This window comes from Arvicola amphibius, chromosome 2, assembly GCF_903992535.2.
Source record: "Arvicola amphibius chromosome 2, mArvAmp1.2, whole genome shotgun sequence".
Classification (NCBI taxonomy): Eukaryota; Metazoa; Chordata; class Mammalia; order Rodentia; family Cricetidae; genus Arvicola; species Arvicola amphibius.
Genome location: NC_052048.2, coordinates 74547992 through 74575645, shown reverse-complemented (window position 1 = coordinate 74575645; position 27654 = coordinate 74547992). Strand labels below are relative to the sequence as shown.

The window sequence follows — 27654 nt, the reverse complement described above, 5'->3', positions numbered from 1 at the left end:
GGATCTATCATCAGGGTTCAATGCTAAAATCTTGAGCTTTCTCTGTAGGCACACATATAATTAGCCTAAAGTATCTTTTAAACCACTTTAGATACTAGTTATAAGAAGACAAGAATAAAAACAAATAAAATTGACTAATATTTTGCAATAGTAAGGGCTAGAGACATGGCTTAGTGGTTAAGAGCACTTGCTGCTTTTGCAGAGGATTCAGGTTTGGTTCCCAGCACTCTCATAGTGGGTTACAACCATCTGCATATCCAGTTCCAGGAATCCAATGCCCTCTTTTCACCACCAAGAGTATCACACACATGGTACACATACATACATGTAGACAACACACCCATACACATAAATAAATCTAACACCTCCTTAGCAATAATAACCTGTGGGATTCCATAGAAAATTCATGTGGCATGCATTTAAGGCATATCAAAATATATTCTGGGGCTAAAGAGATGGCTCAGTTATTAAGAGAATGTACTGCTTGTTCTTCCAGAGGACCTGGGTTTCGTTTCCAGCACCCACACCCCGTAGTTCACAACTGTAGCTCCAATCCCAGGGATCCAACATCCTTTTCTGGTCACCTCAGGCACCATACACACACAAACACATGCGTGCATGCATGCATGCACACAACCACACACACAAATAAATAAAAATATTTGAAAAACATTATAAAAATCTTGTTTGTAGTCCACTCTGAGTATTTCTTCAAGACTTTAACTCATCTGCTAAAGCATCTAATGTCCTATCCTTTAATAAAAACCAAATCAGGTCAGTGTATAACTGGGGGCTTTGCAGCCTGTACCTTGACACGTGCTCTATGGCATCCTGGAAGAACACCAGCTTTACTTCCTTAGGGTTTGTGAGGTTATAGTCATCAAGATAGTCCTGCAGGACATTCCCAATTTTCTCCATGTCAGGCAAATCATCGTAGATGCGGTCAGACTTATCTGCTCCAAACTGTAAGGCATTTTATGGGAACACAGCAAGCTGGGTTAACTCCCTTACATAGGTATATGTCACACAGAATCTGGGAAATTCATTTCACTTCATCCTTTCACGTGGTAGGTTGTAATTCCAAGGATTTTTGCAATAAGGAGTTTGGAATCCCCTTAATTTTCTTTGTGCAATCCAATGCTTTGGTTCACACTTTACTCTTGGTTGTTGACATTCAAAAAAAGAACTGAAAATATGTGTAGCAAATTGCTATCTCTATGAGTGATCATTCCTGGACTATATGACTATATGTAGTTTTGGTGTTGCTGTTTGTTTTATGACTATAGTGGTCACCTAGCACTACATAATGTTGAGAATAAAAATCAGGTGTAAATGAAAAGGAATCGAGTTCTTTGGACCAAATGAGGATGCTTTTTTTGTGCTGTAGCAGTTTCTGGGAAGCACAAAATAAATATATCTGGACAAAGTTAAGAGAGTTATGCTCACACCAGGGCCTCACACACGTCAGGCAAATGGTCTACCACTTTGTCAAGCCTTCAACTCAGGTCTGGTTCATCTATTTTACTTTGCTCTCTCTCTCTCTCTCTCTCTCTCTCTCTCTCTCTCTCTCTCTCTCTCTCTTTCTCTCTTTCTGTGTGAGAGAGAGAGAGAGAAAGAGAGAAAGAAAGAGAGAGAGAGTGCGTGAGTGCATATTGTAGGGGTAAGAGGACAACTGTGGATAGTATATATCACTAGAAGCCTTCCCTTCTTTTTGTCTTATTTGCTTGGAACTTTGCAAAATAGGTCAGGCTAGTTAGCCTGTGGTTTCCAGGGATCCCCATCTCTTCCTCTCATCTCGCTATTGCTAGGATTATAAGTGTATGCTATTACGTCTGGATTTTTACACGGAAGTCTGGGGGTCCAAACTCGTGTCTTCATGCAGGTACTTTACCAACTCAGCCATCTCCCCAGGCCTGTCTTTATTCTTTCATTTGATAATGCTATCACTAAAAAGCAAAGCAAATGTAATTTGTGAAACTAAACTCTTGAATTTTATTCATTTTTTACTTACTTGGTTGTGTTTAAGCTAGTCTTTCTTTTCGTTTAAAAATGTTGGTAATTTCAAACATGCATACATATATTCAGATCAAGTCCATCTTCCCCTCAACTCCTCTAAAATGTCTCTCTACATCCACCCTCCTAATTCATATTGTACTATGTTTTTAAAAGAGTTAATTGATTGGTTGAGTTTTATAACCCTGAGTCCAGTCAGTACAGTCTGTGTGTGCATGGGTGTAGGCCTGCCCACTGGACCATGGGCAACTAGCCTATTTGGGCCACATCCCTGAAGAAAATGGATTCCCCCTGCTCCAGCAGCCACCAATTGCTGATAGCACCTTAGCTAGGGGTGTGGGCACCCATGGGGAATATTGACTCCTTTAACTTTTTACAGGATTCACATAGGCATCTATGGCTGCCAGACCTTAATTTTTAATGATAACTTTAAATAGGTAATATGTCACACAGATAAATTATCCTTACCCCCTATCAGGTGGTATTACCCATCTGGAGTGTAGCCTTGCATGCAGCTTATAGAAGAACCAGTTTATTTATTATCAAATTATTAGTTTGGATTGGCTGCTATGTACCTTGCTTCATGTGTGAGGCTGAGACTTAGGTGAACAAAAAAAGGGGGGGTGTTGGCCTTGAGACATCAAGAATGCGTTCCCAAGTAAGAGTCAGTTTTGTGGAAGCAGATGGTAGTTTGCTATGTAGGTGGCATGGAGTTGGGTAGAGATGGGGATTCGTTCTAGGAAGGTTCAGAGGGTAAAATTAGGACCATGTGCTGCCATTTTAGAAGGATCGAAGAGAAGCATACATGATATAAAAAGTAGTTAAATAGAAGAATACTAGTTAGAGTATCTTGAAATGAAGAGGACAGCCCCTTTGACAAATGAGGAGTGCTGGAAGCCTTTGGTCAGGGGTTGCACAGCTACGTCGACTATGGGATCCTGGGCCTGTGTAAGGGTGATGAAGAAGGGTCTTCTATCTATCTGTTGTTTCATTGGTTAATTAATAAAGAAAACTGCTTGACCTGATAGTTCAGAACATAGGTAGGCGGGGGAGACAGAACAGAATACTGGGAGAAAGAAAAAGTAGAGTCAGGCAGATGCAATGAAGCTCTGACCTGAGATGGACGTAGGTTAGAATCTTCCCGGTAAGCCATGACCTCGTGGTGCTACACAGATTAATAGAAATGGGTTAATCAAGATGTGAGAGTTAGCCAGTAAGAGGCTAGAACTAATGGGCCAGGCAGTGTTTAAATGAATACAGTTTCTGTGTTATTATTTCTGGGGCTAACCTAGCTGGGTGGGACGAAAAGCAGGCCTGCTCGCCTCATTTGTGCCTCCTTTTAATAGTGGTTTGAGCTATCACCAAAATGAATGCAACTTTTGCTAAAAAAAAGGGCAGAAAGTAAAGGTTTTTGGTGTTGTAGGTCACCCATCTTTGCCTCTGCTGCTGTACTCGGCTATCACTGGACAAAGGTGGCCATGCAGAGGCACACAAAAGAGTGAGTGCAGCTGCATTTAGCTAGACTGTGTTTATAAAAACAAGATAGCAGGCAGATTTGGTTCATGGGTCTGGAGCTTGACCACACCCGGCTTAGATGTTTAATCATCACAAATGCAAAATCCTTGAGCACATGAACTGGGCTTGGAAAACAGCAAATGCTCTCATACCTTTGAGCTGAGCTAGGCAGCAGCTACTCACCTTAATGAAATCACCAAAGATGATAGGCTTGCTTAAAAAATATCCCAGGTCAATTGCTATTCCAAAGTGCTTGTCTGTTAAAACACAAAAGCAACTTTACTAAGGGAATCAGCTTGAAATAGCATTTTAATAAGATTGGCAGAATAATATCTGCAGTTGATAGGAAAACTGAGAGAGAGCTGTGCCAACAACATGCTATTTCAGTTGGTTGGAAAATTCCCCAGATTTAAGATTATTTAGCAAGTATTTAAAAACTTTTAAATAGCGAATATTGAAGACTTATTGAAGTCATTTTAGAATTACAATAATTTATTTTTATCTATTTTTTAAAAAATTAAAGATTTTTTTGAGACAGAGTCTCATATTATAGCCAAGGCTGTCTTCAAACTCTTGGCACTCCTCTTGCTGGAGCATCCTGGGTGCCTAGATTATGGAAATGAGATATCACACCAGATACAAATGTTTTTTTTTAGTTATTCCATAAAATAATGGGCTTAATTATACTACTTTGATACATACAGGTCATTGTTTTTGTTTGTATTTTCCCTTCTTCCCCCCCTTTCCTTCTAGTCTTTGTCCCCCTAATTAATCCTATCTGTGTTCATGACATATATGTGTGACTTATGTATCACATGGATCTGCTTATAAAGACATAGTTACATCTAGAGTCCCTATGATAGAAGACATGGTATTTATCTTTCTGTTCACCCACGACCCTCTCTCGTTCCCACCCATATCATTCCAGACTGCTTTCTCCCTATACTTCTCCCTTCTGCTGAAGCACTCATCAATATTTTCTGTCTATTCTTTGTATGAGAGGAAACATTTTATCTTGGCTTCTTATTAGATAACATTCTATTCCTCCACTTCCCTGCCTCCACTTCTAATTTCATAGCTGAGTGAGACTACCAAACCTTTCTTTATTCTAGTAACTAATTTTCATAATGTTTAAATATAATTGAGTTATCAAAAACTTTACTTATGAATGACTAAAACTCAAACTCATTTCATTTCCCATAGAGGAACCAAATAACTTTCCTGTTTGTTTTTTTTTAATAAAAAACAGATAAATAAAGATATTTACTGGCCATTTCTGTCAAAATAACATGGAAGTAGTGTTTGTCTTCATTATTGATCAATCGATCATGGAACACTCGTTGACATTCATGGCAAAACAGTCTAAATATCTGAATTTCTTCTCTTATTGTTCCTGGATCACATTGGAGAATACCTGTGCATTTTTTAAGAAAAGAAAACAAAAAGGAAAAATTTATATTTATGGAACAGTTGAATAAAGTAGGAAACACTTAAATCCAGCTGGGGATGGAAAGAAGTAGTGAGATTTGGGAGATATTTTGAAGGGGAGGTTGTTCAAGGCCTATGACTAGAAGAGATAATGGTAGTCCCCTCTAGGGCAGGGATACTTGTGGCCAGTGGTTGAGGGATGAAGTAAGAATCTACTGTGTGTGTGTGTGTGTGTGTGTGTGTGTGTGTGTGAGAGAGAGAGAGAGAGAGAGAGAGAGAGAGAGAGAGAGAGAGAGAGAGAGAGAGAGGGTTTCTCTATGTACCTCTGGTTGTCCTAGAACACACTTCATAGACCAGACTGGCCTAGAACACACAGAGATCTGCCTACCTCTGCCTCCCAAGTGCTGGAATTAAAGGTGTTCATCAACACGTCTGGTTAAGAATCTACTTTTAATCTGCCAAGTTTAAGAAGTTCAACTGGGCATGTGAGTGAGGACACTGGGAAGAGTGTTGAATGTGGGAGGCACCCACTCTGACAGGAGGCTGAGATCTGTCATAGACAATTGACTGAGGAGGTTGAGCAAAAAGTGGACAGAGAGCTGGGCGGTGGTGGCGCACGCCTTTAATCCCAGTACTCAGGAGGCAGAAGCAGGTGGATTTCTGTGAGTTCAAGGCTAGCCTGGTCTATAGAGCAAGTTCTAAAGCTACACAGAGAAACCCTGTCTTGGGAAAAAAAAAACCCAAACTGACAGAGGGCAGAACCCAGGGACCACAGTTTTAAGGTAGAATAGATGAGCAGCCATCAATGCGGATGGAGTGACATCAGATAGGGACAGACTAGGGAACACAGGAGAGCTTACACCATGGACTTCTGGGAAGGGGCAGGGGCAGTGCCAAATACAGAGCCCTAGCCTGTGGGAAGCGAAGCTAAGGCCAGGGTGAGGTATAAACTTTGACATGTATTAAAGGCAGAACTGGAGGGATCATGGGCCAATTTTACAGGAGTTTTTCTAGAACATGAGAGGAATAGTGCTCCGGGAGAATTAACTTGATCTCATACAAGAGGATACCATAAAAGCAAAGTGGAATTATAAGAACCAAATCTCCGATGAGGCAGGTGGAGATGGAGCTTCATACCAGAGGGAGTTTACAGGGACACGTAGTGATATTTTGTTTGTGTTTTAACAAATAAAGCTTGCTTGGAGATCAGGGTGCAGAGTTAAACCACTAGAGGCCAGGCAGTGGCGGCTCACAACTTTAATCCCAGAATTTAAGAGTGCCAAACCTTCACTCTTCAGCACTAGGAGGTGGAGACAGGAAGGGGTACAGCTAGGCAGAGAAAGGAATATAAGGTGGGAGGAGACAGTGGCTAAGATGCAGTCTGAGGTTTGGTGGAGACTTGTGCAGTCTGAGGACAGGGTCGCCCCTCTAGTCTGAGCATTGGTAGAGGTAGAAGGTCTCTCTAGTGTCTGGCTGCACTGCTTCTCTGACTCTCAGCTTTCACCCCCGAATACCTGACTCCACGTTTTTATTAAGAACAGTTAGAATTCGTGCTACAGGGACAGTTCACTCAGGGCAGACAGAAGCAGGTTGTCTGGGAGGTTTGGGAGACGAGGCATCTCTGGTGTGATTGCTTCTGCTATTCAGCTCCCTCTTTCTCATTTTTGGCTGGGAGTGAGAAGTGGGAGGGGTATTGGAGACTTGAGAAAGTTCTGGAGTTCAGCGTGAGGTAGTTAGTTCAGTGAGTTCAGTGTTAGGAGACATGAATAAGCGACACTGTGTCCTAGTGACCTTCCTGCTGCCGTGATAGAATACCCTGACAAAAGCAGTGCAGGAAGAAGGAAGGGTTTGGTTTTCCACACAGTTCCAGGTGATGGTCCATCTCTTCAGGGGGTCACATGAGCAGGATCTTGGGGCTGCTGCGCATAACACATCCACAGTCCAGTAGCAGAGACAGGAAAGTGGAGAAATAAAATTTGTGCTCAGCTTCTTTCCTCCGTCTTACATAGTCTGGATCTCAAATACAGTGCCATCCATAGTGGGCAAGTCTTCCCACCTCAGTGAACCATCATGGCAAGAAGGCTCTTTCCCGGGAGATTCTAGATCTCATCTTGTGGCCATCTGAGAAGAAGCATCATGTAGGGCTGCCTAGTTGAGTCATAGACAGCTGGGTGCCGTGGTTCTGAGAGAGCTGGTGAGGGCAATGGAAATGCAGAACCAAGGATTAAGGTCCAGTACACTACCTTGCACACACTTGGATAAATCTCTCAGGTTAAAGACGTAATGGGACTTGGCTGGGGTTGGTAGGAGATCGATGCTCATCCTGTTGTAAATCTCAACTGCAGCTTCCACAATGTTCGATGAAGTTTGCCTTACAGCTGGTGGGAAGTCATTCAGGAAGCCATTCAAGATGGCCTAGAACCAAAAATGTAAGGAGAGTTAGATTTTTTAAAAAAAAAAACACCAAATATTTGGCTCTCCAGTACTCTAGTTCTGATACCTTTTCTACGTGCAACTAGAATGCTAAATTCCAACACAAAGACATCCATCTGGCAAGTCCTTGTTCATTTCAGAATATATTCTCAAGAACAAGTTCTTTTTTGTGGTTTGTGGTTGTTTGGGTTGGCTGAGTGGAATTCATAGATGATAAGTGCCTGACCACGGACTTCCCATTTCCTGTCTCTGTGGCTCTGCTCACTCAAGAACTCTCTGTTCCTGGGACTGCTTCGCTCTCTGTCAATTTGAATCCTCTTCCAAGACCAGACTTGGGTGATTGGCCATGACATGCCTTCTCTGATTCACGCTTCATCATCAGACTTTTCAGAATCATGGTTCACATTTGGATGTTTCTGAGCACTTATAGGCTAAGGCAACAATGTGTTTCCTATTTAAATGATGAGGAATTTGTCCCTTGGGAAGGCTAGTACAGGTGGGAGGAAGATGACTGTTCAGAGAGATGGTGGGAGGGTCAGAGGCCGGTTTGAGATGTGTTAAACTGGAGCTGCCCGGAATGGTATGTGGTTTAAGGGAAGACCCAGGCTTGGAGGCTATGTCTGAAGTGTGAGCAGAGGTAAGGGCTGGACAGTGGAAGAGATCTGCTTTCTTTAACAATAAATGACATGTTTAATCTGTCTGCATCCCTAAAGGGTCTGCTTGTGTGGCCACAAATATCAAAATCAAGATTCAGACACCCATCACCTGCTCTCTGGGTGTCCAAGGTTACATGCTTCCTCCTTAGGAAAGAGATGGAAGGAGTCTCTAGAAACCTAGTGGACCATTTTGACCATGAGATTTAAGGATCTCATGTTGCGTGTTTTCTTTTTCCCATCTTGCTTAAGTTAGAGTCCACACTCACCTGGAAAATCTGCTTTAGACTGTGCTCTGAGGGCATTGGGAGGCACATCATGCTGAAGTGTCGGATGAAGCGGGGTGTCACAGGGTTGCGGCCCCCTCCTGGAGGTGCACATGCTGATACGATTGTTACGTCCTGTGTGGAGAAAAAGTCATTTGAGTCAGTCTGCAGAGGAAGAGATAAGACTGTTTTCCCTAATATCAAGGCTCAGAACCAACATTCTTTTGAGGACCTATCATGAACCAGCATTGCAACCCCAAGACTATCTGAGGTCACTATTCCTACCCTCATTTTATGATGGAAAAATCAAGGTCTTGGATGCTTAATAAGTTGCTCAGTTGGCAGTGTCAGGGCTGGCAAGATGGCTCAGTGTTTAAGAACAACTTCTGTCCTGCAGGGTACCTTAGTCTGTTGCAAAGTTTCATTCCCTGCACCCATATCAAGTGACCTAACTGCTTGTAGCTCCAGGGTATCAAACACCTTCTTCTCCATGTGCACAAGCTCCCCAAATAGGCACATAGTTAAAAATAAAATCTAAATCTTTAGAAACAAACAGTAGAGATTAAAAGGCCACTCTGGCTGTCTGCAGATCAGGGAGCAGAGCTAGGTGTCTAGAGATCCGTTCAATGTGTTAGTTTCATCCAGCAGATATCCTTATGGGATACAGACTATGGGCCTCAGAAGCCTGTGTGAAAGAGGGCTTGATTCAGATAATGACCATTGAAATGAAAAGGAATAAGTGACCAGAGAAATAGTTACAATGGATAACCCATATATTCCAAAGAATATAGGATTTGGGCTGTGTCTCTTTGTCTTCAAGCTAAACACACCCTTTGATTTACAGGGATGCCAAGAGAATTAAATGACATAAATTGCTTGCTGCAATTTGTCTTTACTATGGCAAGCTGCCTTATACTAGATATGCCCTTTTGCAGAACAGAAACAGAGCAGGCAGTCAATGCAGGATCCCTATTCTCCCCCATGTAGTGAGGAGCTGCGGGCCTGCTTTTTGTCCCACCTGGCTCCCGCATGGCTAGCTTAAAACCCAAAATAACAACACACAAACTGTATTAATTTAAACACTGGCTGGCCCATTAGTTTCAGCCTCTTACTCACATCTTGACTAACCCATATCTAATAATCTGTGTAACACCACGAGTGGTGTCTTACCGGGAAAGATTCAGCATGTCTGAGCCTGGCTCCATCGCGTCTGTCTCAGACAGGAGAGGCATAGCGATTGTCTGAGCCATCTACCTCACTTCCTTCTTCCTGTTCTGTCTACTCCACCCACCTAAGGGCTGGCCTATTAAATGGGCCAAGGCAGTTTCTTTATTAATGAATGAAATCAACACAAACAGAAGACTCTCCCACATCAAGTGTCTTCTCCCACATTTGCCTTGGTCCACAAGAAAGCAAGTTTCCTATCACAAAAAGAAACCCAACCTTGGACTGGAGAGATGGCTCAGTGGTTAACCCCCAGATTCGTAAGTACTGCTGATGACATGTTGGCTTTACTTGTTACCACACTGTGGCTCTAACTCTCATCTGTTCTCCTCTTAGGGACTACAGATTCTCTATTATTGCCTATTCTCTAATCTATTCCTTTCCCACAGTCAAGAAGATTTTTCTAGAACACTTGCTTTAAAGATTTCCCATCACAGAGAGGAAAAACCCACACTCCTCATCATGGGCCCACAGCCCTCTGAGAAGTGAGTTCTGTTCCTCTTGCTGTTCCAGCGTCACAGTTTACAGACCCAGGGCATTCCAGACTTCCTGCTTATAAGATAGAAAGTGTTCACTCCCTTGGCTCTGACTTTATAACCTAAGTCCCCAACCCCCTGCTCTCTAATACCAACCCTGAATTCCCTCTGCCTCCCCTATTCATCATCTCTCACCACAGATGCCTGTCTACTCTCCCAAACTCAGTTCTCTCATTTGCCATCTCATTTGCCCCTCATCCCCAAAAGCAGCATGGCAAGAATTCAGTGTAGATGGAATGAGCTGTATTAAAGGTAAGAAACACCAAGCCATGTTTTATAGACTGAATTTACCCAGAAATAATGTGTTGAAGTCCTAATTTGTGGTAAAATTAGGGACAGAGAAAAAGGTCCATGCTCCTCCTATTGCTCCACATGATGTCTTGCTGTTGTATAGCTTCCCCCTGCTTTTCAAGAAGTTTTAAAGAAAGTTTGTTCATACCAGAACATAAAAACTCACAAGTTTCAGGAAGTATCAGAAGCTTACTAGATTCACAGGGTCCCTGGATCCCTAAGGTTCTATAGGTAGTAAGGACTGATGAGGAGATGAGATGTCCTGAAATGTTGAGCTGCCTGCAAGCTGTGCATCTAACTCCAGATCCAGCTGTCATGAGTTGTCAACCATGCTGGGGATGGGGGTGAGCTTCAGGTGAAGCAGCTGCCCCTGCTTTTCCTTCCAAGACAAGGTCTCACTCTGTGACCCTGACTGACCTAAACTTGTGATGTTGACCAGGTTGGCCTTTAACTCACAGAGATCCACTTGTCTCTGCCTCCCAAGTGCTGGGAATATATCCAACCCCACAGCTGCCTTTGAGTCGTTCACTTTCCTGTAAGTAACCCTATAACCACACCTGTAAGTAAGCCCAATGCATTCACTGGTTTACCAGGTTGGATTCTGATGGTATTTTTATTTTGGTCCACCATTGGTTCCCTATCTGGGTTGAGGAGACATTTGTACAGATCTCGCCAGTGTCACCTACCACTTACACCATTCCAATGGTGAAACAGGAAAGCTGTCACCACATGATCACATGTCTCCACATGTGGTCAAAGCCACAATCCATAATAAATGTCTTTATAACTTACCCAACCTGTGGTAATAGAAAACAGACTAATAGACTCATCTGAAGACCTGAGGAGAAGAAAGACATCTACAGATCAAGCAGGGAAGTTTTAGAGGAGTGGATTCTGCTGGCTCCTTAATCTTGAACTTTTAGCCTTCAGAATTATGAAAAAATAGGTTAAACTACCCAGACTATAATACCCAGTATTATAGTAGCTCTGACAAAGGTTATTCCATATTTGAACACATCAATTAATGTAAAATCTAAAATTAACCTGTATTTCTTTCCAAAAGAGTTTGTTTCTATCATAAAATCCACCAAAATCTTGATACTGCCGAAGCAATTCAATTGGTGGTTGGGAGCCATAGCGATCCAGTCGGGGCATATTCAGATCATCAACAAAAATCACAACACGCTTATTTCCTGGCGCTCCTGGGAAAAGAAAAAGAGTTTTAAAAGAATCAAAATTTGTCACTAGAAAGTGGAAGGCCATTTTGTTGTTGTCATGGTGGTGGTTTGAAAATGACTCGTCCTTACAAAAATTCATGTTGAGGCTTGGTCCTTGGTGTAATGGCATTGAGAAGTGGTGGAAACACAGCAGCATTTGGGGTCATGTGTAGTGAGGGGCTATGGGCTGCTTTCCTGCAGCCCTGCTCCTGATCGCCGGCTAGCTTGTGCCCCCAAATAACGACACACAAATTGTATTTTTTTAAATACAGCCTGGCCCATTATTTTCAGGCTCTTATTCACATCTTGACTAACCCATATCTAATAATCTGTGTAGCACCACAAAGTGGTGCCTTACCAGGCAGATTCTAGCGTGCGTCCATCTTGGGCTGGAGCTTCATCGCATCTGGCATCTCTCTGAGGAGAGGCATGGCAGTCTGACTAACTTAGGAGAGGCGTGGCATCTGACTGAGCCATCTACCTCACTTCCTTCTTCCTGTTCTGTCTACTCCTCCCACCTAAGGGCCGGTCTATCAGATGGGCCAGGCAGTTTCTTTATTAATTATCCAATGAAATCATCAGATAGATAGAAGACACACCTACATCATTTCCCCTTTTTCTGTTTAAACAAAAAAGAAAAGCTTTCACTTTAACATAGTAAAATTACATATAACAAAACAGTTATCAAGTAAGAATTACAGTTACAATATTTATATCTACTTTATCTTTTATCATAACTAAGGAAAACTATAACTATCTATTTATTCTTAAACTCCATCAAAGACTCCAGAAGGATATAATATTACCTAGGTGAACAAGAAGTAAGCTACTTCCAAAACTCTAGAAATGACAGAGACATCTCGCTGCCTGGGCAGTCACCCAAAGTTCTTTTGTACCATTGGGGCATTCATCTTCGGCCTACAGGCCAATAAGTATCCAGCAGACATTTCCATGAAGCAGGAAATTTCAAAGGCAGTTCAGTCACTATCTGCTCTGTCCTGCAGAATGTCTTGCAGACTCTTTCTTGAATCAGGAACCCCGAAATTAGACAAGTTCAGCAGTCCTCTTTCTGTGGGTTCTTTGTGTCCAGTTTATGCCAACAGTCCAGGCAAGAGCAGTTTCTTGCCCAAATGGCTATCAAACTCCATAAGGAGCCTCTTCGATGCCCATCTTCCTTTTGAAGTAAATTGGTGCTGCCAGGAGCTGATGTGTCTCATTGTCATGAAAAGCCTTAAGTTATTAAAACATTTAAGTGGAATATTCTGTAGCCTTTGAAAGATATTAGGAATGCCTATCTAACTGAAATATATCTCTATATACCTAGAAAATCTAACTAACATGACTATAAGCTTTACTATTATTGATGATTATCCATTAACAACCTATATACATTACATTTTTAAAATGAACTACACAATCACAATACCTTAATCAGTATCAGAAATACATATACATATAACAAAATTAACCTTAATTTTAAATCACTAAAGCAAAATCCATATCCATGCAAATTATTCATATCTATATCATATCCCCCTTTAAATGTAAAAGAACATTTATAAACAATATTTGGGAATATGGGCGCAGTTATCTCTCTCCAAACTGCTTCCTGCTGAATGGGGACGCTGTTAATCAGATCTTTCATGGTGTAACCTGTGTGCCTGGTTCATCTCAGTCATCGGTTGAGCGAAGGAATTTTTTGAGGGTGTTCACAGCAACCTTTCAGGAGGGCGTGGTCTATCATACCATATTGGGATAGATGCAATCCATAGGGTCTCATTTTCTGTAAAAACAAAAGAAGAATCTCTTTTCCAAAGTATCATATCCTTAGATTCAAATTCTGAAGTCAAGGTATTTTCAAAATATCTTTCTTGGATTAGTTCAGCAGCATTTGTAAACAAATATCTTTTAGCAGCTGTTGCTTCTTCCTCAGTATTCAAACAATTCAAAAAGAGCATAATAGTATACAGTATCAAGATTCTCTGTGTATTTTCCATCTTTGTGCGGCTTTATTTTAACCTCTATTTCGTTTATTTTTACTTTTATTTTTTTTATTTTTTGATAAGTTCTTTGTATATCTTTGTCCTGGAATAACTCTGCAGACCAGGCTGTCCTTGAACTCTCAGAGATCCGTCAGCCTCTGCCTTCCAAATTCTGGGATTAAAGGTGTGTACTACCACACCTTGAACTCACAGAGATCTGTCTGTCTCTGCCTCCCAGGCATTCGGATTAAAGGTGTGTGCTCCCACACCTTGAAGTAACAGAGGTCAATCTACCTTGCCTCCCAAGTGTTGGGATTAAAGGTGTGTACCACCATAACAAACTACTTCCTTTTTTCTTTTTCTTTTTTACTTTTAAGAACTTTAACTAGCCTGCATATACTTTTAATACATTGTAAACCATTTAGACATTTTCTTCAACTTTGAATCTTTCTTTTACTGTATATCTCTCTTTTTGTGACCACATAAGTCTTTAATTTACCCACCAAAATCGGTAGAACTAAAGCCGTAACTTTGGCGGCTGGATCCAGCCCATGCCTTAGCTTTCTAGCCTCGTGGTGGAGGTACCAGCTGTAGCCATGTTTATCGCCACAACTCTATGGCATTTCAAGGTCCCTGCCAGCAAGCAAGCTGCAACAGTGTCAAACAACAATCAGGACCGCCTGCTTGAAAGAGTCAGTTTGTCCTGGCAGTACAGACCAGAACGCCAGCATTTTAAAACAGCACAACTTTTTTCCTGCTATGGCTGAAAATAAACAAGCATGCAGTCAGCTTTTATCAACGCCATTTAAGTGTTTCGTAGCAGGACTTCTTAAAAGAGCTGCAGGGTTTTGCAGCTAAAGCTGAGTCAGGAAGCCTCTCTTAGATGAGAGCGCTTGCTCAGATCCGAGAAATTGCTGCTACCAAGAAAACATGCTTTACTCTATTCTTTCCCAAGCTTTCTCAGGTTTTCTTTGGATTCAGTTATCCACGTTGGGTGCCATTCTGTAGTGAGCTGTGGGCTGGCCTGCTTTTCATCCTGCCCAGCTCCTGGCTGCCTGGCTAGTTTATGCCCTGAAATAACATCACACAAACTGTATTCTTTTAAATACAGCCTGGCCCATTATTTTCAGGCTCTTATTCACATCTTGACTAACCCATATCTAATAATCTGTGTAGCACCACAAAGTGGTGCCTTACCAGGCAGATTCTAGCGTGCGTCCATCTTGGGCTGGAGCTTCATCGCATCTGGCATCTCTCTGAGGAGAGGCATGGCAGTCTGACTAACTTAGGAGAGGCGTGGCATCTGACTGAGCCATCTACCTCACTTCCTTCTTCCTGTTCTGTCTACTCCACCCACCTAAGGGCCGGTCTATCAGATGGGCCAGGCAGTTTCTTTATTAATTATCCAATGAAATCATCAGATAGATAGAAGACACACCTACATCAGTCATGAGGGAATCTCCTCACTCACCTCTTCCAGGAGAAAGAGAATAAATCAAAGCACTCACATTGTCCTGTCCTATTAGGTGGTTCCCCACCCTTAGTCTTAGAGTCACATGATGATGCTAGCTCCCTAGTGAGGTCCTTTCCAGATGTGAGGACCAGATGACCTGAGCATCTGAGCACAGAGGAGGAAGGGAATTACCTTTCCACCGAAGGAAGTAGAGGGATACTGTGGTGGACTGGAAGAAATTGGCCCTCATAGGCCCACAGAGAGTGGCGCTATTAGGAGGCATGGTCTTTTTGGAGCACACGTGGCTATGTGGAGGAAGTGTGTCACTGAGGCCAGACTTGACAGTTTCAGATACTCAAGCCAGGCCAGTGGCTCAGAGTCCCTTCCTGTTGCCTATTGATCCATATGTAGAACTCAGCTACCTCTCCTGCATCACGTCTGCTGCATGCCACCATGATTACAATTGGACTAAACCTCTGAACTTTAAGTCGACCCCCGAAGAAATGTTTTCCTTTATAAGAGTTGCTAGGGTCATGGTGTCTCTTCAGAGCAATAGGAACCCTAAGACAGCTACCAAAGGTTTCCATTTATGAACACCACCTTATCATCCCCATACAGAAAACAGGCTTTGATGTTTGAAACCACCCCAGCCTCACCAATGGGAATTCCTGGACAGCAGGAAGGAGGCACAGAAGGTGAGAGCTCACCCCTCTGGCACTCAGGCCTTGGGACAACAGCTACAGCCCCGTGGCTGGGATAAACGCTAGGTGGCAATTCGAAGGCAACCTAAGCTAATTCAGGGCTCCACGCCGTCTTCTGCCCCAGAGAAGCCATGGAGCAAGGCTAGACTGGAAAGAAGAGACCTAAGAGAGTAATTCATTAAAAATGGAGAGCTCATGCCAAAAACCTAGACTGGCATCTGCTGCCCTGTGCTTTAGCTGAGCAAGGACAGGGGAACCAAGAGGAGTAGGGAGACAGCTGGTGACCCCACTGCTAGTATCTGGAGGTCAGTGCATGACGGACAATGTGGAAAGAAGCTGAGCCTGAGCTCTCTCAGCTGCCTACTCCCGAGGTCTGTGGGCTCTGCTGAGTGAAGTCCAGCACCTAGGAGCTAGAGCTTGTGTTGTTGGAGGATGGGAATGAGTGGAGGTGGAGACCTTGGGATCAACCTCAGGCAGCCCTGCAGAAGGAGGCTAAAGCCTGACCAGTGAACTGCTCTTTTAGGGATGCTCACAAGAACTCGTTCCTGCATAGCCCTCCCAGACGACATGGAGCAGCCAGCGCCACAGGAGCAGGGGCCATACATAGTGACAATCTAAATGTTAGTAAGGGACAAAACATTAGTCTATTCCATCTTCTATACCTACACATCAGGACCTCTAGGACTAGTGAAAACACCCCAAGCTATCTCAATGACAGGACCTGGAGCCACAAATCTGACTTACAACACAGATAAGGGCTGACTTTCAGTTAGGCTTGGGGTTGATGTTTTACAATGGCTCAGACTTGAAACATCTAAACGTAACAGGAAAATTATGCTTACAAAAAACAAAAACAAAAACAAACAAACAAAAAACTAGGCCAGGCAGTGGTGGCACACGCCTTTAATCCCAGCACTTGGGAGGCAGAGGCAGGCTGATCTCTGTGGATTCAAGGTCAGCCTAGTCTACAGAGCGAGTTCCAGGATGAGCTCCAAAGTAACAGAGAAACCCTGTCTTTAAAAACCAAAAAACAAACAAGCAAAAAAGCAAGAAAGCAAAGAAACAAACAAAAATGAGCTAATAAAGGAAAGAGAGGGAGATGTTAGAACTTGGCTGGAAACACTGACCGAAGACAAACTTAATCTTATGCTTACTTCCAACCAAACTCAGAAACTGCTTGGGTCATACATGAAGACCTTTGCTGGTCTTAAACAAGTGGAAGTCAGATGAGATTTGAGGCCCTTTGGTGAAGAGAAGGGGAGCCATGAAGTCTCAGAGACTGAAGATGGTCTGGGCTGACCATGATGGTGACTGTCATAGTTAATGTTCACTTTGGCTTTGCTTGGAATCACCTAGGCGACACACTTTCCCGGTGTGTCTGTGAGAATGGAGAAGGGAAGACCAACCCTAAATGTGGGTGGCACAATCTCATGGACTGGGATCTCAGACTAAATGAGAAACAAAAAGAGGAGAAAGCAAGCCGAGCGCCAGCATTCATCTCCCTGCCTGCGGCCAGCAGATTGGTGCAACCGCCTGTGTTTCCTGACGCCATGCTTCCCCACCATGATCAACTGTCTCCTTCAAACTGTGAGCCCAAACAAGTTCTTCTTCCTTCCAGCTGCTTTTGTCAGGTGTTTTGCTGACACAGTGGTGGGAGAAATAAATGACTTGCAGTTCACATCACTGAATGAGAAGAATGACCGTTAGCAGCAGACTCCCCTTCCTTGAGCTCTCCACGACCTCGTGTTGAGGCATGGCCCCCCAATCAGCGCTTTCCTCAGAGGATTAGGCTGCTCAACTCAAGAATGGGGTGGCACAAAGCAAGTCTGGTTTCCTCAGCTTGCTCTCCTTGTATGCACCCTACCGGCTGAAAGAAGAATTCGTGTGGGAAAAACTGCAATGATGACTCAGTCTTACCTAGAATATTTTTTCTTTTTCTTTCCAGTTTTGACTCAATGATCTCTTGTGTCCTTGCAGAGGACGTTTGGGCAGAAAAATTCAGGTAAACAGGGACATAGCCTGCTGATTCTTGAATTCTGTTCAGCAATCCTTTTGCAATAACAGACTTTGAATAAAAAAGAATATGTTAACTGATTTCATAGTCAATATAGTACTTTGTTCTGTAGCCTACACTTGTCATGATCCAACACAGTGAACAAGAAACAGGGTAAAAGAAGGAGTTTTGGATATAGACAGAACTATTTGGGATTCTTTCAGTGTGGACAGAGATTTCAGTTATAGTCTTCAGAGCCAAAGAAATACTTTACTCAGATTTAACTCAGAAAAAGTCGCAGAGTTATCTTTTACTACCCAGCCCAATTTGAAACTGAGGTAGACTTATATTTCTTTATTGGAATTTTTAAAAAAATTGATATTTTATTTATTGTGTGTGTAAGAGCATGCATATGTGTGTGTGCATGTGTGAGCATGTCTGTGTGTGTATGTGTATGCATGTGTGAACATGTATGTGGGGGTGTCTGTGTGTCATGGTGTACATGTGTAGAGGCCAGAAGACAACTTACAGGAGTTGGTTTTCTCTGTGTCCTGGGAACCAAACCCAGGTAGCCAAGCTTGGCAGCAAGCTCCTTTATTTGCTGAGCCATCTTGCTTGCCCACATCTCTTAGTGATAATATAGAAAGGAAACAGTGAATCCTGGTGTGTGTGGACTCCACTAAATATTTTCTTCCCCGCCTCCCTCCCCCCCCCCACCAAATTAAAATGACATCAAAGTTGTGGCTGTGTCAGTTAAAATTAAGTAGGAAACAGGAACCAATGACCTTCATCAACAGTCCTTGGGGAACACAATTGCCCTGGGAAGTTTCTCTCCAGACACCATGAGACTACTGTAGAAGTATAGAAATGTCCCTAAACTCAAAACCTGGCCCATGACACCAACCCGAGGATGTGTGCAGAAACTGATAAACTCTGGGGAAATCCCCAGGTCTATATAGATTCTGCAGAGATAAATCCTTCCTGGAAAAGTGACGCAAGCTAAACATGGGAAACAATGAGTTATTTCCGATGCCGGCGACCCCAGCTCCACAGTCCCTCACTTTTGATAGCACTTCTTACCTGAGGCCGGTTTCCTACCTTGCCAACTCCAGTTGTTCCGGTAAACAACACCGAATGCTTGACTGCCAGCAGCTTTTCCATTAGATAGCCATAGCGCACTGTGTCTGTTGTAGGGACGAGCATCTCAAAGAATGGGACATCCTTGCTGTACTTGAAGGTGGGTATGATACGTTCCCAGGGGTCCAAGCGTTTGGTGTCAAAGTCTACATGAATGCTCCACAGATCTCCAGAACTGGGCAGCTGAAATAGGAATCCAGTGTCAGTGGACAGCACTGACCCACAGAAACATACATTCACATAAAAGCAAAGAGCACATATAGAGCTGAATTTCATTTTTGCTTTTAAGAGTTTTTTCAGATATCGTAGGCTAATTCTTTCCTTTTTAATTTAACTGCAGTGGCGATGCATTTATTCATGTGTGTATGATGCACGTGACATGTGATGGCATGGGTGAATGCAGAGGCCAGTGGAGGACACTGGTGTCCTAGCCATAATTCTTGGCCTTATTTGTTTGCGATGATGTCTTGCTGATCGTGGAGTGAGGCTGGTGCCTAGCAAGCCCCAGAGATCCTCCTGTTTCCATCTTACAGTGTGTGGGGATTTATTTATTTACATACTTATTTTACTCATTTTTATTTATGTGTCTCTGTGTGTATGCCTACTTGTCTGTGTGTGTACCAGCTCGACTCCCTTGGAGCCTTTGTCATTAGGATCTGACACATGCAGAAAGAAGAGAGTAGTGGGCAGGACAGGCATTACCAGAGTGTGCCCCTGCTGCTGGCTGAGAAACCCCAAAGGAGAGATGACCCCTGCTCAACAGCAAAGGGAGACAGGCCATTTCCACGGATTGGAATCCCACAGAGGCATTCATTTAAGATACAAGCATCTGCTCTCTCACCTTCACGAGACAATCCAGGAGCTGGAGTTTCCAATTAGGAAGAAATAGTGACCCAAGTTTTTAAAACTTGAACCTCACTTGTCTTTTATTTTCTGAATCTTCATTTTCTTTCCTTCCTCCCTTCCTTCTGTCCTTCTCTCCTTCCTCCCTTCTTCCCATCTTCCCTTTCCTCTCTCTTTTTCTTCTAGGCAAACACTCTCCCTCTGAGTTCTATTCCAAGTCCCATATAGACTTCTTAATTTCTTTGTTTAATTCTTATTTTGCTTAGTCAGATTTTGCCTTTCTCTGCTTTCTCATTATTTCCCTGTTTTACTTATTGTTTATAACTTTCTTTAGCTTTAATAATCCTCATGTTGCTTGGTCTATCTTCACAATACTCGAATACCTTTTTTTCTCTTGTGTTGCACTGTGGGATGAAAATGAAATAATTATTGCTTCTTATTACATTATAGTGTCAGGTTGGTAGTCAAATCACAATTCCTGTTACTGTTAATCTGCTCCTCCTCTCTGTGTAGTGGCAGGCTCCCTATGTCCAAGTGAAGACTGGGCACTAAGAAGACTCACATAAAAGGGGCTGGAGAGGTGACTTGACAGGAACATTTGCTGCTCTTGTAGAGGAGCCAGGTTCAGTCTCCAGCATCTGCACAGTGGCTCACAATGACCTGTAACTCCAGTTCCAGGACATCTAACTCCCTCTTCGGCTTCCATGGGCACAGTACACATGTGATGTGCATAAATACATCCATGCAAAACACTCATAGACATAAAATAAAAGTAAATACATCTTTAAAATAAAACAAAAGGTGGTAAGAGGAAAAAATAAAATATTCTTCCATTCTGACAGATGTGCAAACTACAGCTCGGGAACACCCAAAATACAAAATAGTCAATACAGATCCTGCAGAAGGCAAAGACTGTGGAGTTACTGAAATGTCATGAAAAATTGTTTGTTTTGTTAGAGGTGGTACACACCTTTAACACTACCAGAAGACAGAGACAGGCAGATCTCAGGGAGTTTCAGGTCAGCCTGGTGTACATAGTGAGACCCCACTTTAAAAAAAAGAATTCTACATTTTAAAAAACTGAATTATTTTAAGGACGATTTGAACAGGATGAGTGAAATAAGGAAATTAGTTCAGGTTCTAGATTAAAATCACTAATGTGGGTGAGAAAACTAGCAAAATGGATGAGAAATTTGACAACATGGGTGAAAAATTTACCAAGGAAACTGAGAGTCTGGAAAAGAACCAAATGGAAATGCCAGAAATGAGTCAATTAAACACACACACACACACACACACACACACGCACACGCACACGCACACACACTAAGAGGTTTACAAATGTTCTCTCTGTACTGAATGTCTTTCATTGTATCAGGGGCTCTATGCCATCTAGCGATGAGGTAGAGTACGCGGAAGGGTGTGTCAGATATTTGCCAACAATGCCCCATTTGGCAGAAGGTACTTGAGCATCTGAAGACTTCGGGATCCTTGGGAGAAGACTGGGGTTGGTTTCCCCAAGGACAACTGAATACACATATCAACTTTTATCCAGTTCTCTCATGCATTAGTATTTTGAACGTCCTTGAGTGGTACTTCCAGTTCCAGTCCAACATCACAAGGTGCATTTGCATCTTGCTTCCACACTTGCAGACCTGTCTGTGACAGTGAGGAATCTGGCCGCCATGGCGCATTTGGTCAGTGTTGGGATACACAAAAAGTAGTTCAACAGTCGATACAGATTAACTGTTAGTGCACCTGCTAACTAGAACTCAGCAGTCATCTACGGAGCAGGGCTTTACAGACCATTGCCTTCTTAATATCAAATGCCCCCGGAAGCACACCAGAAGATTCCTTATTTGCTTGTTTTCCTGTTTTTAATTTTTTATACAATAGATGTTGTCAGTGGCTGAAAGAGAATGACTTTTTTAAATCCTCACAACGAAAAGGATTAAAGCTCTTAAAGTTGTTGCTTCCCCTGCTCGCACATCTCTTTCCACTTAAAGTGAAATTCTGTTCTATTAACTCAAACCTTTAGCTTATGTTACATTTTCTGGAGTGTTTGTTTAACCCCATGAGTATTACTCTTCGACACAAAACATAACGCTTTTAAAGTTTTACCTTTAAATGTTAAGGATTTAAAGCTACAGTGTCACCTACACTTGGTCCTTACCCTCGCGTCAGGATTATCATCAAATTGTGTTCTAATAAATGTATCGAAAGAATCCCAGTAATTTTCAGTTAAGTTTCCGCCCAGAGACCACAAATAACAGAACACGAAAGTCTGGCACAGTAACGTGTTCAGCTTCATTTGCTCCTGAAAGTACAAAGAGGAACAGTGTGAATATCTTACTTTCTAAGGGAAAACACACCCTGAACTGTATAGCTCGGAATTTTCGTCTTTATTAGTCTTACACGTTTAACTGGGCGTCACAAGTGTTTGATGTAGTGGTCCTACAGGGCTGCGCTCCCTCATCTACATGATAGGAGATGATGAAACATGAATGGCGGGCACTGGTAGGAAGCACACCCTACAGCTGCCTGTAGCTGTGCATTGTAACTGAATTTTTAGCTCTTTGCTGTCTTTAAGCAGATTGAGCATTTGTTGTCCTGAAATGTTGTAGACCACAAAGGTGGTAAAAGTCAAATAGAGGAATAAATCACAGGCTCTCTGGTATCTCTTCTAACTTTGAATCAAATGTAGTCATTAGTCTCGTGAAAATTAAATTAATAAGATAAAATGATCAAATTTCTGAAAACTTGGAGTTTTATTGGCAAAGACTCTCATAGAACAATAGTTTTTTTGTAGCTTTTTAGTAGTAAGAAGAAGGCTTCACGCAGGGCTGGTGAGGTGGCTCAGTGGGTAAGAGTGTGTAAGCCCGACATCTTCAGCTTGATTCCTGAATCCTTAGTAGGAAAGAACCAACCCCCAAAAGTTATTTTCTGATCTTCACATGTGCACACACACCAACACACACACACACACACACACACACACACACACACACCAACCACTCACACACCAACACACATACACCAACACAATACACCAACACATACCCCAACACATACAAACCAACCACTCGCATACCAACACACACACACATACCAACACACACCCCAACACACACCCCAACACACACAAACCAACCACACACACCAACACCAACACATACATCAGCACACACACTCTAACACACACACCATCACACACACCCACACCAACACACACCTCAACACACACACCCTAACACACACACAAACCAACACACACACACACACACACACATCTTTATTTTGTCTTTTTATGTGTATATTTTGCCTGTTGCGTATATACATATGCCACCAGTGTTCTTAAATATTGAGTCATTCCAAAGTATATTATGTACTAGTCACTTACTTACTTACCCATTTGTTTATTTATTTATTTAGTTTTTGAAGATGGGGTTTCTCTGTGTAATAGCCCTAGCTTTCCTGGAACTCAATCTACAGACCAGGCTGGTCTCAAACTCACAGAGATCTAGCTGTCTCTGCCTCCTGAGTGCTGGGATTAAAGGCACGTGCCACCATGCCTAGCTCAACACATTTACACACACGTGTGTACATGTGTGCACGCGCGTGCGCACACACACACAATTTTAAAACAAAGCAAAACTTCATACCATTGACAGGATACTTCCATCTTTGGCAAGCAGCAAAGACTCCAGTAGGCAGCAGAGTGTGGTCACTTTGCTGATGTCCACCTGCGGGATGGCTTGGCTGCATTTTTTGTTGATGAATTGTAACCCTTCCTCAACATAACGACTGAAAAGGTTCAGTAAATATTCTTGGGTTTCTTCATTCAGCTGAAATAAAACAAACAAATAATGTTTGAATAAATTCTTTTTTTGTTCTTTGTTTTATTTATGTGTTTTTAAATTTATTTATTTATTTTACATCTCACCTGCAGTTTCCCTCCTTCTTCTCCTTCCAGTCCCCCACACCCCCTCTATTTCCGTTCCCTCCAATCCACTGCTCCTCCCTTTCTGTTTAGGAGGGGCAGGTCTCCCATGAGTATCCATAAACATGGCATATCAAGTTGCAGTAAGACTAAGCACTTCCCTATGTATTAAGGCTGGGCAAGGCAACCCAGTTTGAGGAGTCCCAAAAGCCGTGAAAGAGTTAGAGACAGTCCCTGTTCCCACGGTTAGGAGACCCACAAGAGGACCAAGCTACACAACTGTAATATATATGCAGAGTGCCTAGGCCAGTCCCATGCAGGCTCTCTTGTTGTTGGTTCAGTCTCTGTGAACCCCTATCAGCCCAGGCTAGTAGATTCTGTGAGTTTTCTTGTTGTGTCCTTGACCTCTCTGGTCCTACAATCCTGATTAAATTCAGTAAAAGGTGTTAAAAATCTATGTGTCTAGTGTGTTCAGTGGTCTTTAGATCAAAGGATTTGGGCATCACACAGCATGAAACAAAGTCTGCGGAAACCCATGGCTCAGTGGGGATGCACAGAGGACAGAGCAGGCAGTGGAGGATGTGCTGCACTTCCTGGTTAGGTAGTGCTCAGAGGTTGTATCAAATGGACAAAGGAGGGCAGACATCCCCTGCTCAAATGCAGGCCATGCCAGCCAGAAGAACAGGTAGGCCTACCACCCCAGACCATCACACTCCCTCCAGTCTCACAGACACAATCCTCACCATCCCTCTTCCCCCAAGCCCCACCTCTGTTGCCATGTCCTTGCCCCCAACTCAGAGGGGCACCCCCGCTCAAGAGCAGCCCAAGCCACCCAGAAGAACAGGCAGGCTGGCCACCCATGGAACTCTCCTATTCCATCAGTTCAGTTTCCACGGGCCCAATTCTCAGTCACCCCCACCTCCCAGTGCCAAGTCCCAGTCCCTAACTCAGGTAGACATCCCTTGCTCAAGTGCAGGCCACATCAGCCAGAGCAACAGGTAAGAAAACTTAGGCAGGACACATTGCTGGACCAGAGACCATGCCAGCGCAAGAACTCTAGGTAGGCCATTTGCCTGCAGACCTCCTCCACTTTTTTGGTGCCTCTCCCTACAGCCCTGACACTATCCCAAATCCCCCCTTCCCTCTTCTTTGCTGTGTCCCAGCCCCCAGCTTGGATGAAGACCCCCTGTTCAAACAAGGGCAACACCAGAAATCCAGGCAACCATCAGGGAAATGCAAATTAAACTACTTTGAGATTCTATCTTACACCTGTCAGAATAGCTAAGATCAAAACACAAGTGACAGCTCATGCTGGTGAGGATGTGGAGCAAGGGGAACACTCCTCCATTGCTGGTGGGTGTGCAAACTTGTGTAGCCACTATGTAAGTCAATATGGTAGCTACTCAGAAAAAATTGAAAATTTGTATACCTTAAGACCCAGCTATACCACTCTTGAGCATATACCCAAAGGACATTTCATCTTACCAAAAGGATATTGCTCAGCTATGTTCATAGTAGCTTTATTTGTAATAGCCAGAACCTGGAAACAACCTAGCTGTCCCTCAGTTGAATAATGAAAATGTGGTACATTTACAGAATGAAATATTACTCAGCTGTTAAATGACATTATGAAATTTGCTGACAAATGGATGGAACTAGAAAAAAAATCACTCTGAGTGAGGTAACCCAGAAAGACAAACAAGGTGTGTACTCATAAGTGGATATTAGCCCTTAAGTAAAGGATAATCATGTTACAATCCATAGACCTGGAAAGACTAAGTAACAAAAAGTGTTCAGGGGGAGAACACATGGATGTCCTTAGAGAGAGAAACAGAATAGATTTTATGGGTAGACTGGGTGTGCTTGGGAATGGTAACAAGGGGGATTAAGTGGTGTTGGGCGATGAAGGGAGAGAGAACGGGGAGAAACAGCTGGAAATGGGGGTGATGTGGAAACCTAGTACACTGGAAACACCCTGGATTCTAAAAGAGTGACCCCAGGGAAGATTCCTAGTAATGAGGACAGCACGCCGGAACCAGCCATCTTCTGTAACCAGGAGAGGCTCCCAGTAGTTGTTCTGGGACACCAACCCAGCCACAAAACTGTAGCGTGAATTCTAATTGGTCTTAACAAGAAAATACCAGATATAGGGGTTAATGCTGAAAGATCAGAGAAACAGAGCAACCGGTCACTAATTCTTTCTTCTACCAAATCCTCAGGCCAAAGGGGGGACCCTGACCCTATGAAACCTCAGACTGAACACTGTCTCTATAAAACCTCAAATTGAATCCTGAGCTCCTGTCTTCTCCATGTTATAGCTCTCTCTCTGCCCAGCCATATCACTTGCTGTCTCTACCTCCCTAGTGCTGACATTAAAGACCTGTGATCCCAAGTGCTAGGAACAAAGGTGTGAGCTCTTTTCTCTTTCCAACAGATTCAGTCTCATGTAGCCCAGGGTGGCCTTGAACTCACAAAGATCCGTCTGCCTCTGCCTCCTGAGTGCTGGGATTAAAGGTGTGCACCACCACTGCCTGGCTGACTAGTGTGGCTAGTTCTGCACTCTGGTTTTCAGGCAAGCTTTATGCATTGCAGCACAGACAAAACATCACCGCATAACACTTTAAACCTTCAATTTGTCCTGCCTGCTAGTGATATTCTGCTATACTCATAGACCAGTGTCTATCCCAATCATTATTAGAGAGGCTTCATCCAGCAACTGATGGGAGCAGATATAGAGAACCAAACACAAACATTAGGTGGAGCTAGAGGAAACCCAAAGAAAAGGGAGCAGAGGGATTGTAGGAACCAGAGGGATTGAGGACACCAGTAGAACACAGCTCACAGAATCAACTAACAGGGTGCATAGGGGCTCACAGAGGCTGAAGTGACAATCACAGAGCTTGCATTCATCTGTGGTAGGTCCTCTGCATACATACTACTGTTGTGCAGCTTGGTGTTCTTGTGGGACTCCTAACAGTGGGAGTGGCTTGTTTCTGACTCTTTCGTCTGCTCTCGGGACCCTTATCCTCCTACTAAGTTGCCTTGCTCAGTCTTAATATGAGAGTTTGTGCCTAGTCTTATTGTAACTTGTTAAGCCATTTTGGTTTTTATCCCTAAGGGAGTGTGTGTGTGTGTGTGCGCGTGCGCGCGCACGCGCGTGCTCTTTTCTGAAAGGAAATGTAAGAGTAGTGGATCTGGGGGAGATGGGAGGTGGGGAACTTAGTTGTGATGTATTGTATGAGAGAAGAGTAATAAAAAAATCTTCCCAAACAAACAAACAAACAAACAAACAAATAAATGCACAAAGATTTCTCCCTCCCTCCCATAGTGTCTCATAGGCCTACAGTTGATAAACAATAAAACTAACCAATCCTAGTTAAGTAGTGAGTAAAACTGTTCCCTAATAAACACTTTAGCAAAGATGACATATAGATATGCAAATGGAAACAAGATCCTGTTTTACCTGCCCAGAGCTCTATAAAACCCAAAGCACCAAAAATACCAAAAGATGGAAAGTATTTGAGCAACAAGAACTCTCCTCTACTGCTGGTGTGAATGCTAACAGGAGTTCTCCTCCACGGTTGGTGTGAATACCAACAGGAGCTCTCCTCCACTGCTGGTGTGACTACTAGATCACAGCCACTGTAAGAGACAATCTGGGAGACTTCTTACAAAGCCAAGTATATAGATCCAATCTAGAAACTCTACTTCTATGTATTGACATAAACTAATCAAAATTTCAAGGAAAAATCCACATACTAGTGCCTTTAGCAATTTTATTGATAAGTGCTCAAACTCCAGGCATCCAAAGTTTTTTTTAGGAGGTGAGTGAATAGATGAGCTGTGGTATGTACATACAATGAAAGATTATCACTCAGTGTTACAAAGAAGTGAGACATCACACCATGAAAGACATGAGGTACCTGAAATGGCCAAGCTAATAAAAGGTTGGCTCCAAGAGGTCGAATCTATGATCCCGATTGTCTGGTTTCTAGAACGGTGGAACTACAGGGGCTGTAAAAGATCACT

General features: G+C 43.0%; 1 protein-coding gene across 1 annotated transcript in view; it reads right to left on the bottom strand.

Annotated features, from left to right (window-relative positions):
* Dnah6 (dynein axonemal heavy chain 6) overlaps nucleotides 1-27654 on the bottom strand; it is a 190608-nt gene that overhangs the window by 77684 nt on the left and 85270 nt on the right. The window contains exons 35-44 of the mRNA XM_038319156.1: nucleotides 23348-23530; nucleotides 21859-22002; nucleotides 18804-19025; nucleotides 17630-17777; nucleotides 11404-11561; nucleotides 8312-8443; nucleotides 7200-7371; nucleotides 4796-4942; nucleotides 3712-3785; nucleotides 809-963 (exon numbers count right to left, since the gene is read on the bottom strand). Coding sequence (XP_038175084.1) covers nucleotides 809-963; nucleotides 3712-3785; nucleotides 4796-4942; nucleotides 7200-7371; nucleotides 8312-8443; nucleotides 11404-11561; nucleotides 17630-17777; nucleotides 18804-19025; nucleotides 21859-22002; nucleotides 23348-23530 — 1535 coding nt within the window. The remainder of the gene's footprint in view (nucleotides 1-808; nucleotides 964-3711; nucleotides 3786-4795; nucleotides 4943-7199; nucleotides 7372-8311; nucleotides 8444-11403; nucleotides 11562-17629; nucleotides 17778-18803; nucleotides 19026-21858; nucleotides 22003-23347; nucleotides 23531-27654) is intronic.